At 30.2% G+C, this 14919-nt stretch overlaps 1 protein-coding gene across 1 annotated transcript; it reads left to right on the forward strand.

Annotated features, from left to right (window-relative positions):
* Positions 1–9665: 9665 nt before the first annotated feature.
* On the forward strand, positions 9666–14289 carry LOC133824261 (protein indeterminate-domain 4, chloroplastic). Its single transcript, XM_062257130.1, has 3 exons — positions 9666–10345; positions 10687–11086; positions 12776–14289. The coding sequence occupies exons 1-3, from the start codon at positions 10180–10182 to the stop codon at positions 14025–14027; spliced, it is 1818 nt and encodes a 605-aa protein (XP_062113114.1). The 5' UTR covers positions 9666–10179; the 3' UTR covers positions 14028–14289.
* The last annotated feature ends 630 nt before the right edge of the window (positions 14290–14919 follow it).

Raw genomic sequence — 14919 nt, forward strand, 5'->3', positions numbered from 1 at the left:
TGTAGTGTGTACTTAATAATATTTGAATATATTATTCATATTGTGTAAAAAACTGTAATTTAAATTTGTTTAAAAATAATTTATATATTTAAAAAAAATTATTCTCTAGGTACACAAATTGGGATATGAAAATTTAACAAAAAAAAAAAAAATAGAAAGATGACCATGAACAAGAGAAAGAGTGTTAACTCTTCATATGCCAACACAACAGTAATGGCTACTTAGCAAATTAGGGCCGAATCTAAACATCTTTGGGCCCAATTAGATGTTAAAGAAATAAATATCAGACTTTTCAGCAGCTCTTATAAGTTATAACCCAACGACAAAGACTATTATTATTATATAATATATTTTATGTTGAGAACTTATTACGTTTCATATATATATATATATTTATTTATTTGGTATATATATGATATTATTTATACAATATAAATATATACTTAACTTGGTGCTAAGAAGTGTTCACTGACTGAAGTTATTACAAAGACCCTATGATCAAAGATAACTTGTAAAAAAATTGCTAAATAGTCAGTGAATATAGTAGACTCCTAAAGTGTGATGTATATATAAAAATATATTTGAGACTTTTGATTATAGCCAAATTAATTAATTGTTATCGAAATGGAACTTATTATATATATATATATAATGTACTCTTCATCAGTGTGATTTGTATAATATGTGTTAGTCCTAAGTCTCATTACTATGACTTATATATAAAAAAAACACACCCAGCAGCTATTGACAAATTAAAATTATTATATATGATGATCCAAATTATGAATCCATACAATTTTAATATTTATATATAAGAGCCAAGGTTGCCAACATTATACACCTCTAGCTTCTGGATATTGAGACAAGAATTTGACTGTCTCTGACCGATCGACCCAGCCCAATACCCCATATGATATATATATCCACTACTCATGTGGTTTACTAAGCTAAAGCCTTACCCTGATATATTAATGGCCGAAAAGACTAACTTTGACTCCACAAAATCAGGTTATATATGTGGCCCCCACGTACATATTATATATATATATATATTTATATAAATTTGTCTAGAAGATGGGTCCTACTGATCCACTTAGGGCAGCAAAGTGTCTTTTTGAATTAGGACAGTATCTTGAGGAAGTTGGGATCTATTTTCCTTTGAGGGTTTGGAGACAATTTAAGTTTCTTTTGGTTCTATATTGCTCATCAAGAATACGTACACCTAATACGTAAAAATAAAAGAGGATGATTACAACTTTTATTTTTTTTTGGGATGAACCAAAAAAAAAGGACTAAATATTAAGTGAAGTTGACAGAGGAAGTATCAAAGAATTTGGCTTTCAAAAGCGAACAAGATTGTCTTCTTCGCTTTGAAATAGTCAAGAAAATACACAATTATATATAAAGGCGATCTTTCTTTCTTCCTTTATTGTTATTTTATCGATCTTTGTTGGGTTATCGTGCAATCGCATGAAGTTTCCTTTGCAGGTACGAATGTCGAACAAGCTAGCTAGGGTTAAATCAGTGCAAAAAAGGATCAAAGCAAAGGAAACAAATTAATTTTAAATAGGAATTGAAGGGTACTTCGTACGGACACGATCGAATATAATTAATTTTATCTCTTCTTCGTGATCAGTTTTTTTTTTTTTCTTTTTTTAATTTCAATAATTTATTTATTCTGTGTCATTGAATGGTATAGGCCAATTATATAAACATTCCTTTAACACTGACTCGAGTTTCATAAGAAATGGTGTGCTAATTATAGCCTGGTCATTGGAAATTAATTTTGGTCATTGCTCATTGGTTTTTACTTTTATTTATTTTTGTGGCTATCTAGGGAAACAGCTTATTAAACAACGGATAAATTAATTCATTTTTCATAATATTCAGTGCATTTATAGCATTATATATATATTATATAACTATAGATATACCTGTCAAATTAGTTAGAGTACGTACATATGTAGCTAGTAAGCTAATTATTTAACCAATATTGACAATGACAACAATAGAAAATTGTAATTAATTATACGTGTCATTAATCTATAAAGAGATAGAACTGGGAGGTGAGGTGTGATATAAATATATATCTTGATCGGTATTATTTATTTATTTATTTATTGAGTTACGTGTTATATGCTTACTATGTATACCATAAATGTAACTCCTAAATGAGTGTTGCCATATAAATACTAAATATAGGGATATGGAAATTGGTATTAGCAGGTGTAGTATTTTTTTTTAGTGACAACACTGTTATATATTTCTTATATAAAAAAAATATTCGTGTAAATTGTTTTGATATATTAACATTGAGTAAATTGGACGTGGAATATTTCCAACCAAATATCATTATCTCATCTAGTTTTATAGAGTGTTGTTATTTGACACCTCCAACACTACATGTGGTAACACCCTATAATTATTGTTTAGCTAGCGATATCCCATAACTACTTATTAAATTCAAATAAGTGGGACCTGATATTTAATTGCATCAATAACAATATATCACCTACTTATGGTGTTGGACACCACTGGTGTCCTTTAGCAATTCTCATTCTTATAAGAGCAAATTGGACTCACTACAAAAAACAGGGCCTATACTGAGAACAAATGTCCTCGGTATAAGCCCAAATGTCCTCGGTATAGCCTCTACCGAGACAATGTCGTCGGTATAAAGTCCTCGGTACAGCCGCGTCGGTAAAACAAAACTTATACCGACGACATTAAAAATGTTCTCGGTAGAAGGTTTACCGAGGATAAATGTCCTCGGTAGAAAGTGACAAATGTCTTCGGTACAACAAACCCCAATTTGTCATCGTACTGGTATATACCGACATCTTGGTGGTATATACCGAGGACATTGTCCTCGGTATAGACTTGTCCCCAATTTTTTTTTATATTTGTTATTCCCTTATTTATTTATTTATTTTGAATTAAATATAAAAAAATAGAATAAAATTAAAACACTTATATTAAAGATATAAATAAAAACATAAGAGTATATTCGCTGAATCAAAATAAAGACTTGTCTTAAACATGATAATGTAATAGTCAATTGTAATAAAATTCATACATAAGTCCTACTGAGTCGGTGCTCCAACATCGGGATCATCGGGTGGTGGTGGGGCAGATTGAGATCCCGGGGTGATACAATGAGTCCGGACATGCTCCTCTAACTGTCGAAGACGCTCTCTCATCTCAGACAACTCTTCATCTCTAGTTTGTGAAGGACGGAAATCAAATGGAGTTCGGTCCCTTATGTTAAGGATACGTCCATATCCTTTATGGTGGCCCCGTCGTTTTCCGAAGACATTTTGTACCAAAGATATGTCTTCATCTTCAGGCGCACTCGAAACTGGTGTGGAACTCTCAGTATCAGTTGCCTGTGTCTGCTGTGTGTCGCGGTATGCACGCAATTCCTCCTGTGATACAATGTATAATGTAATTAAAATTTTGAAACAATTAAAAATTTGAAAAATGTTTAAAAAAACTTAACGTACCCAAGTATTTTTGGCTGTCTCTGTCACCCACCCCGTGCCTGATTTATGGTGAGTATCCATCCAGCTATCCGGGATGGACTCAAGTTGCCCAGTCTCTAAATTGCGCTGTCACGTACATATATTTTTATATAACAATTTTCCAATTCCTAATATCATTTTTACTAATACTTATTTTGAAAACCTAAAAATAAATACATTCTATCTAATATAATAATTTCATATTTTTATTAAAATTAATATTATATTATTTATATAAAAAAACATAAATTATTCAAAAATTGAAAAAAAATTAAAAAAATACAGAAAAATTAAAAAAAACTTACCAATGCCTTCAATATCTTGCTAGCAATCTCTTTAGTCCAACAAAAACCGAATACCCAACCTTCAAACAAAAATTACAAAATATCATTATACAATTTCATAAATATATATATATATATAAAATGAATAAATCGTTAGAATTACTTTAAGATTTATTACTTATTTAAATAAAATTTCAGGATTAATGTTTATTTTTATTAAAATTTGGTTGCATAATGTTATTGTTAATTTGATTTAATCATGATTAAAAATATATTATACAACTTATCAATTCACTATTTCTTAAATTATAAATTTTATTGAGTATTTTTAATTCTAAAAAAAATTGGGCAGCATAACGGCTGTATTTTCATATATCCCAAAATTTAAAAACCTGCAAATAACACATAAAAAAATATCCAGTCGCAGAACATACACAAAGCAATATAAATACATTGTAAATGACTATATAATTTATAATTATTACTCTAAATTTTATTAATTATTCAATTTTCTATTTAAAATATCATAATTCTACTAAAAATTAACAACAAAAACAAAGCATCAATATTCATCAACACTAAGAATAAAAAAATTAACAACAACAACAAAATTCAAATTAAATAAACAAAACTCACTCTAATAATCAAAATTTATTAACCAAATCTAATAATCTAAAACTAAAATTATTTAACCCAATCTAAAAAACAAACAATCAAATATTAAATTTTCATATAAACATATATTTATAACTAAAAGTCAAATTATATACCTAAAAAATAAATTATTAAATTAATAAATTTTCATACTAATAAATTAATTATTTATCATATGATTAAACTAACTAAATCTTAAAACTATATATGTATTTTACTAAAATACTACACAATATATTATTTCCTCTAAATTGGATATCACTAAATTTTTAACTAATTTTCATCACAAATTATTATTTTTACCTATTTTAATTACATAATCAGAAATTATATATATAATATAACAAATAACAATATATTAACAATATTAAACAAATTATAAATAAAACCCTAAATATATTTATGCAAAAAATATAAATAAAACCAAAAAATTACAAAGAAAATGTGAAATACCTCTAAAACTGCTGGTATACAATGCAAAACCTGAAAATAATACCACAAAAATCTCATTATAAAAACCCAAAACTGAAATTTTTTTTATAAATTTATACAAAAAAAAACTGAAATATTTGTAAATAACTACCTCAATAGACCTTATATCCACTTAAATCGTCTTTGGAAGGTAAACTTTGACAAAAACCAAAGTTTGTGGGGGCCGAAATCCAGGAAAATAGAAATGGGGGGCGGAAAAAACGGTTTTCGGAATTTTCCGTTTCAGAGAGAATGAGCTCTCTGTTTGGGGAAGATGAAGATTATAAAGACCCTATACCGAGAACATGTTCTCGGTATAGGGTCCTCGGTATACAAACTAAAATGAAATAACCGCGTAAAAAAGGCGGGAGTCTAAATTATCTATACCGAGTACACGTTCTCGGTAAAGACATCGGTAAAGACCCTATACCGAGAATATGTTCTCGGTATAAGGTACTCGGTACACAAACTAAAATGAAAAAAACCGCGTAAAGGAGGCGGGTGTCTAAAAGATCTATACCGAGAACTTGTACTCGGTAACATGTTCTCGGTATAGAACGTTTTTTTTGTAGTGACTAAGCAGCCATGGGCAATTTTATTAGCAGAACGACGCATACATGTCCCAAATTTGTATGAAGTGCCAATTGGGGTTAACATGTTTTACTGAAAAAAAAAAGATAGGTTTTGTTTTGATATTGTTTTTTTTTAAGTTGTGTTTTTTATAATTAAGAATCAAAATTATTTTTGGGTGTTTGGTTAATAATTTCTTAAAGTATTATATATTTTTGTGAAATTTGAAAAGGAAAATTAATAAATATTTTGACAAGAGAAAATATTGATCAGAAGTTTGCAAAGAATAATGAAAAATAAATTGAATAAAGAGATCATAAGAAAAATGAAAAGATAAAATATATAAGAGAAAATGATGAGAAGAGATGTGTATAAAATATATTTGGTTGAAGTAATGTTAAAGAGAAAGTGAGGAGAGAAAAAATGACGATTGGGTAAGAAATGAGAGAAATGTGAGGGAGAGAGATATATTATTAGGAGAGAAAATGTGACAAAATATCTATTCTATATAATAAGTGTGTAGATAACATAAATTTTTGGTTTTAATAGTTGTTTATTTTTTTCGTTAACTTTAATAGAATATTCTTATATTTAACCGTAGATTGTAAACATGACTTAAACTTAAATAAATAAATAATTAAAAAAATTAAAATATGATATTTTTGAGATATTTTACAATAATAATTATTTAAAAATAATAAAATCATACATTTTATAACTTAAATAAAATTTAATTAAACTTAATATCGTATTAAACATATATAATATATTTTCTTAATTAAAATTATAGATAATATTTATAATACGTTGCTTCTAACTAGTATATATAAATATATTTTGATAATGAGTAGAGAGAAAAAAAAGAATGATAAATAATGAGAAAAAAAGTCTCGTGATAAAACATATTATTAGAAAAACACAAAAATAATGAGACAAAATAACTTTGTTTTAAAAAATAGTTCTTTGAAAATAATACCAATCAATACCTTCATTATTTGTTTTTAAAGAATAATTATTATTTTTTAAATAATATAATGCCAAATTTTTAGCCATAATGTTTTTTAGTCTTGATAATTATATTTTTTCTGTCACGAATTTTTCGTAATTAAATTGTGGCTAAAAACTTTTATCTTTGAATCTCTTTTCTCTCACGTGTCTTTCTCTGATTAACATTTATTAAAAATAATTCATAATTAATAATGAATTACAACTCTTAGTCATATATATTAAGTTTTTGTCGTCTTATTATGACATATATATAGTAGTACGTGTAACTGTGCAAAATATTATCTAGAAAAAAAAAGGAAATTCTAACGGCAGTTATATAGTCATTATAAGTATATATATAGTTTCATAGATATGAATATGGAAAACAAAAGGCATTTAATAATTAATTATACTAGTTAATTAATTAGTTTTTCATTTCTTAAGATTTCGTGAGGTAATATATAAAATGAATAGGTAACAATAGGGAACAAATTATACGACAACTCAACTACTTATTGGCACACTGAATGTTTTTGGTTTTAGCTCATTAATTAAGTTTTTCACTGTGTTTTTACAAAGAATGGGAAAAAGGGCCTTATCACTAGCCAAAAATGTGCAAGGCAATCTTTTTACCAGCTAATAAATACTGGCCACAAATATTTTAGAACACAACAAACAAGAGTCACAAGAGTTACCTACCAATTATTCCTACCCATTGATGATCTACATATATACATATATAAATATATATTAATAATTAGTTGAAATGGTTAATTTCCCTGGTTTGATAATTTATAAATTGCTGATATTAGACCATTCATTCCTTTGCACAGAAAATACCATCTAATTACCAGTGTAAGGGAAATGTTGTTCATGCAGTTTTGATGCTACTAATTTGGTGACGAAAGTGACCAGAAGAAAATTATACCATTAATTACTCTGGAGTGTAGTCACTAATTGCAAATTTCATTCTACAGATTTAGCTATCTAATTCTATATTTGTGAGTCAGATCTAAGCATTATTTTTTTTTCCATTTTACTTAACAAATTAAAAGTATATATATTTTTGAAATGAAGTATTTAATAAAGTTATGCCTTTTAGTTAAATAAGAAATAATAATTATAAGCTAGTTCAATTAAAGCCAATCTCTTTATTTCAAAGAAGGTTAAAAATGTACAAGATAAACAACATTATATTTAATTTCCCGCATATTTGTAATAATAATAATAATAATAATAATAATAATATGTGTATATATATATATATATAACAGTCACAAACTTGACCACAGTTTCTTGATTATATATAGTAAAATATTATTCATGAAGAATTAGGAGAGAATAGTACTGATACATGTATTTGTGTACGTATTTGTAATTAAGTACACAAGTAGGTAATAAAATAAAATAAAAAATATATATTTATAGATTAAACTAATGATAAACAGGTTATTATATTCTCTCTAGCTGTTTCTTGTATATAAAAACTGGAATTACAAGATTATATATATATATAGAGATATTAATAACATGTTTATCATTAATTTACGTTATCTTTTTAATATTTTCATGTCAGTAAAAACATGCATATATATATTATAAATATCCAGAGAACACTGTATATATTATAACATTTTACAAGAATGAATACTACAACATCATGTATTTACACACATGTTTATGTATATATATATATATAAACCTATATCTAGACGATCTAGTTTATAAAGAAACTTATAGAAAGCTCTATCTATTATAAGGAATAGTACATAGCTTATAGATGATATGAATTCTTACTTATTTTAGGGGATAATTAATGATAGCAGTGGGTTTTGGCTTCTATAGTAAAATATATATATTTATATTTATATATATATAGATATATCTGTATAAAGAGTTTGTACGACTTTTAATCACTAATTTGGAAATCCTGTAAAAGTGGTCATATCTAGAGTAAAATTAATGCGATATTTTATCATTTAGCTTAAATATTTTTTTATATACATATATAGAAAATATATAAATTACGAATAATTTATATTAAAGATTGTCTGATGAGTATATTGGAATCCTAGATCATCAATATATCTATCCCTGTATATTTTTTACTAAGTTGTTAGTTATTTCAGTATTTTGTTTTTATCAGAAATTAAAACTTCAAATTTAAGATTTTTTTTTTCTGTTATTTATTTATGAGGAAAAAAAAAACCACAGTCCCCGGACAATTTGACTACGTGCTATTATCGGGTTAATACAAAGCTTTCATCAGTAAAAGCACATGATATAATTTTTTTTAAAAACAACTAAAGTACTTCTGTAGTTTTACAACTTTGGATATATTATCTATGGTATACAGAACGGGACAGGAAATAAGACAAGAAATCTACGTCGTAATTGCTAAGGTTAAACTTGACACTTATAATATGCATATAGTTATATATATTTACAGAGACAACGGAAAATTAAAAACCAGTACGTAGTTGAAATAAATCACCGATAAATATATATATATATAATAGAGATATTAAGATCAATAAAGTGTATGAAAGAGCATCTTATATCTCAATCAAGAAAGATTTTTATCTTATACTACAAGTATATAGACGTTCCTACATAATTATGATAATATAATATATTAATTAATGTGATTTGAATAGTTAATTACACAGCGTGTGAAAGTACCAAAATACCCCTGGGGCCGCGCGTGAGTAGACGAGTGGGGTGTGTAAGGTGGGCACAGGGGTGACTACTGAAGAGAAAGGGTTTGTCAGGACGTTAAGAAGAGGATACGAAATAAGAGAAGGAGAAATGAAAGTAATAAGGAGGGCTAGCTAGGCTACACTACAGTCAGACCCTTTGGCTTTGGGAGTAGTATGTATTAGTAGAACTAGTAGTAACAGTAGTAATAGTATTTAGAAGAAGTGGCCCCCAATTTCTCAAACCCAAATCCCATTTGGCTTGGTTGGGCTTCATGTAACGACACATTAGGCTGCGTGAGATAGCTGCCTCAACAGCGACACCCAGCTAGCAGGCGCCTCCATCAATTTTTTTTATGTATATATATATATATATATATGGTTATTAATAATGAATGTGACTATTACACTATTGGAAACAATATAAGGAAGAAATATATATAATATTATTTGAGGTATATAGCAAAAAGAAATTACAAAGTAACAGAGAGAAAAAGAGAGAGAGAGAGAGAGAGAGAGAGAAAGAGATGGGTATGCATATGGGTGGAGATGTATATATGCTGTGTATATACATGACATAAAAATGATTGATTATGAAGCAAACAGCTTGCAAAGGAAATATAAAGAAAATCAATTAGAATTTTAGGAGAGAGCTAGCTATCTATATACAAAAGAAAACGCCAGTATTGATTATTCTTATATTATTATTATTGGTAGTATTATTTTTTTCCTTCTTTTCTCTTTTATTGATTTTCAGGATTCTTATTGTCTCTATATTTATCTATCTATCCATCTCTTTCTTCTCTCTTTGATTTTTTTTTTCTTAGTTGTTTGAAAGTTGTTGCTGCTGGGTTTTCAAATTCATATGAATATGTCTTCATATAATTTGGATTGAACTTATCTTCTTTGTCTTCTTCTTCTTCTTCACCATCATCATCTTCTTCTTCTTGTCCTGGAGATAATATTAGCAAGCAAAGATTTTCTGGGAAAATTCAGATGGCGGCTGCTCAATCATCGGTGACTTTTTTTGGAGGCAGATCAGAACAAGAAATTCAAAACCAAATGTTGCAACAGCAGCCTAATTCATCCACTGCTACTCTCACTTCCTCAATTGCTTCCACCACTGCTCCTCCAAAGAAGAGAAGAAATCAATCATCATCAAGCAAGTATCTCTTTTCATATAAATATATATACTTCTAATTATATATCTTGTGTGTAGTACTCTTTATTTTGACATGTTTTTTCTCTCTTTGTTTGACAGACTGAGTCTATATAGAAGAAAACCCTAATTCCTAGCCTCTCTAAAATTAAGAAAATAAAAGCGAAAAGAAACGGTGGAAAATTCTCTAAAAAGCATATCTAGATGAATAGTTTTACAAAGACTAAATTTATTTGATGATGATTCCTTTGTGTTTGGGTCGATCTTTCTCATCAACCGATCATCTAGAATTTAAAGTACTTGTTATATGTGGTGATCTAATATTATCGGATTCGAATAAGCAGATTCGGATGCGGAGGTGGTAGCGTTAACTCCAAAGACCCTAATGGCTACGAACAGGTTCATATGTGAGGTGTGCAACAAAGGGTTCCAAAGGGAGCAAAATCTTCAGCTCCACAGAAGAGGACACAATCTTCCATGGAAGCTGAAGCAGAAGAACAACAAAGATCCACCCAAGAGAAAAGTCTTCCTCTGCCCCGAACCCACCTGCGTTCACCACGACCCGTCTCGGGCTCTCGGCGACCTCACCGGAATCAAAAAGCACTACTCGAGAAAGCACGGCGAGAAGAAGTGGAAGTGCGAGAAGTGCTCCAAACGCTATGCTGTTCAGTCTGATTGGAAGGCTCATTCTAAGACATGTGGAACGAGAGAATACAGATGTGAATGTGGCACTCTCTTCTCCAGGTAATAACATATATACATGTATACATATATAGATGATACATATGTATATATATATAAATGTATGTGCGTGTAGTGTAGTGTAGTGTAATGTAGTAGATATATTAGAATATGATCGGTGATACACTCAACCCAGAATTTGTTTGAGCAGGTTAAGACGAAAAGGGCACGTATGAAAGTCTTGAAATATTAAAAAACGGTGTCTTTTCTTTTGTTTTTTGTCTGTTTTTTCCCTTTAAAGTAGCTGATTTACGGTTAGTTTTTACGAATATAGAGAGAGTGTTTCAAATTGAAAAGTGGGAAAACGAGTGACAATAATAAGAAAAACAAGAAAGGTATTATAACACTCTTGTTTATTAGCTAGGTCTTAATTTGTTACCTCGAAAACACCGCTCTCTTTTGATGTTATCTGAGTTCACGTGTAGTTTTATACAAATGTATAATATATATATTTATATATATAAGAGAGAGAGAGAGAGAGCATATTGTTTCTGGCTTTTGTTCTCATATGGGTTGGACTTGTTCTTGTGGGGCTCTTTGTTTCTTTCTGGGTTGGCTACAGATATATCGATCTTTCCGACTCGACTCAGAAACTCTTTCAGTTATAATCTCTTCTCTCTTCTGAGAACATTAATTAAGGTCATCATGTCACCCTATATATATATAAATATTTATTTATGTATATAACATGCTTCTCATCCAGTAGTCCTTATATATTATTTCTTCTCATTCCCTCTCTCTTTCTCTCTCCCACTCGTGAGTTTTTTTTACTTTCTTTTTTTTTTCCTTTTTTCTGGGTGATAAGCCTCCCTGTGCGTAGTTACTAGGTAAATATTCTTAATTGGTACGGCAAAGGCCAATGATTTTCTAACTTTTGAGGTCACTTTTTAGTCACATTAGCAACTTGTAATGATTGACTTTTGAAATTTTAGACATCTTCCTTGTAGATCAACTGCATAGTTACCTAGTCCGTGCTATGGGAATTAGTACTAGTACTTTTCTTTTTAGACAAAAGTAATGTGAGTACTATTCATGGGTCTCACCTAACTAAGAGTAAAATTGTAATATTAGCCTTGGCACATGAGGTCAAGAATTCATATATTCTCTAGCTAGCATATATGTTACTTTTTTCATTTGGGTTTTAATTAGTATTTTTCGAACTATTTTTGTTACATGCATATAGTTTTTATTTATTTATTTATGTCAATACATATTATTTCCAGCAAGTATGTACGTATAGTAAATAGTCTTAATAAGTAAGACTCAGCTGAAAAATGATAGTTTTTATATTTTGAAAGTAAATTTTCAACGACCACATGCATCATCATTTCGTTCCTGATCACATGCTTTGATTTAGTCTACTTTATTATAGATCGTACAATTAAACGAAAGAATATAATTCCATTTGGTATTTAGTTTATATATTATAGTAAGACCATCGTATACGGCCGCCAAAAGTATTTTTTTTTATCTATTATATATATACATGGAATGATAATACACAAACAAACATATATAATTGTATAATTACTCATATCACGTAGGTCAAACCCTTCTTCATCATCTCTATAAGCACTGGCATATATAATTATAATGACAACTTCACTACACATGGAAATTAACACAAAATAGACAAGTTTTACGTGTACGGATGTTAATTTAAAGTATTAATAATTTGCGTTACTATTACAGGCGTGACAGTCTAATCACCCACCGAGCCTTCTGTGACGCACTGGCTCAAGAGACTGCGAGACATCCCACCAGCTTGAACACTATTGGTGGTCACCAGATGTACGGCAACAGTCATGTGAACTTAGGACTTTCACAGATGGGTGCCCAATTTTCAACCCTACAAAATCACCCTTCTACTAATAACATGTTAAGGTTGGGTCATACTACTCCAAAAATAGAGAACCTCATTTCGATATCATCAAACCCTAATTCTTTTGGAAACCCTACTCAGAGTTATTCTCCCTCCACATTCTTCCTCCAAGATCACCACTCCCATAACCAAGCCTTCCAGTCCGATCATCATCACCACCACAACCACCACCACCACCACCATCAGCAGCAGCAGCCATTTTTGAACAAACCATCGCACTCCCTCAGTCAACTTCCAGATCTTCAAACCAACAATAACAACAACAACTCATCCTCAGCCGACATCTTCAACCTCGGCTTTTTCTCCAACAATGGTAACAATGGAAACATAAGATCTGACCAGTTCAGCCTCGATGGTGGCAACCCGAACGGTATGCCAACAATGTTCTCTAGCATCGCTGATCACATGACCGGTCCCGGCGCCATGTCATCTCTCTACGGCGGAAACAACTCGTCCGTCCGCCAAGATAATAACAACCTCTCCCCTCACATGTCAGCCACCGCATTGCTTCAGAAAGCCGCTCAAATTGACTCGACTTCGAGCCTAGTCGACGGCCCTTCGTTGCTGAGAAGCTTGAGAAACTCTGCAACTAGGGTTGCAAATAATAAGTCCGATGATATCAGAGAACTCAGTACAACCGGGTTCGGGGGTGATCACATGGTGGGAAACGAGAGCCACCACGATCATCATCTCGAAGGGCTAATGAACTCTCTAGCCAACAATGGTGGCTCGTCCAATGTTTTTGGAGGGTTTATGAATGCCCTTGGTGGTGGGTCGCTTGATGATCCACGTAGAAATTTATGCGATGATCAGCTGGATCAGGGGCAGGAGTTGCAGGAGACGAACAATTACAATAGTAAGTTGCATCAGAATTTGGGGGTGAGTTTTGGATCAGGTTCGGATAAATTAACGTTGGATTTTCTCGGTGTTGGAGAGATTGTGAGGAACATGCAGGGTGGTGGGATTAGTAGTACCAATACTGCTATTACTTCTCTAGACGCGCAGTTGAAGTCAACGCAGCAAAGTCAACTATTTGGTGGGACTACGTCGGCACTGCATTAACAGCTCATATAATATAAATAATAATGATAATATTTACAAACTTTAGATGAGACTGTTTGTTTAATATTAAGGTGAGTATACAACTTGGGGAACTAGCTAGTCTAGCCAGTTTAATTCATTGTTAACTTCTCTCTCTCTCTCTCTTTAACTTTCCATGTTTACTCTTTCATAATCATTTGTGAACGCCTTAAGGCTTACATAATTAGATCCATTAATTTCATGGTCAGTTATAATAATTACTTGAACGATATCTCTTTTTCTTCTCTTTGTTCTCTCTCTCTCACTCTTATATATATGGCTTATGGCAGATATTCTTTGTTCTATATATGTGCATTTAAATAATGAAGATAAAAATATCCAGAACCATGGAAAGATATTTTAGAAATATATCGATCTATGCAGAGAAAGTGTGAGTGTTTTGAAGTTACTTGTACACGAGATGTATTATCATGAAGTAAGCCATGTTCGAAAGAATCAAAACGTCATATAGACATTGATCGATGCAGAGCCATACTTGAAAAGATTCTTCTCAATGACTACATTCCAACATATTCGACAAGCAAAGCTTTATAATTTATTATTGTTTGTCTGGACCCGAGTCTCATCCATATATTATATTATAGTTTTATATTCTAATTGGTTGAAGAATATATATATATGTATATGTGCAAAAAATGTGTAAAAATGTGTAAAATAATTCTTTGAAGAATAAATTAAAGAGTTGTTTGGTCCTCCTAATTGAATAAATACGACTTTGGGAATATGTATGATTTGCAAGTTTAATTTTGTAACAAACTTCACATTAAATAATAGTAGTGATGTTTTTATACTCATAATTGAAACATTTATAAATTATCATTATCTTCGCACACGCATTTGATTAAATACATTG

The sequence above is a fragment of the Humulus lupulus genome, chromosome 3, assembly GCF_963169125.1.
Source record: "Humulus lupulus chromosome 3, drHumLupu1.1, whole genome shotgun sequence".
NCBI lineage: Eukaryota > Viridiplantae > Streptophyta > Magnoliopsida > Rosales > Cannabaceae > Humulus > Humulus lupulus.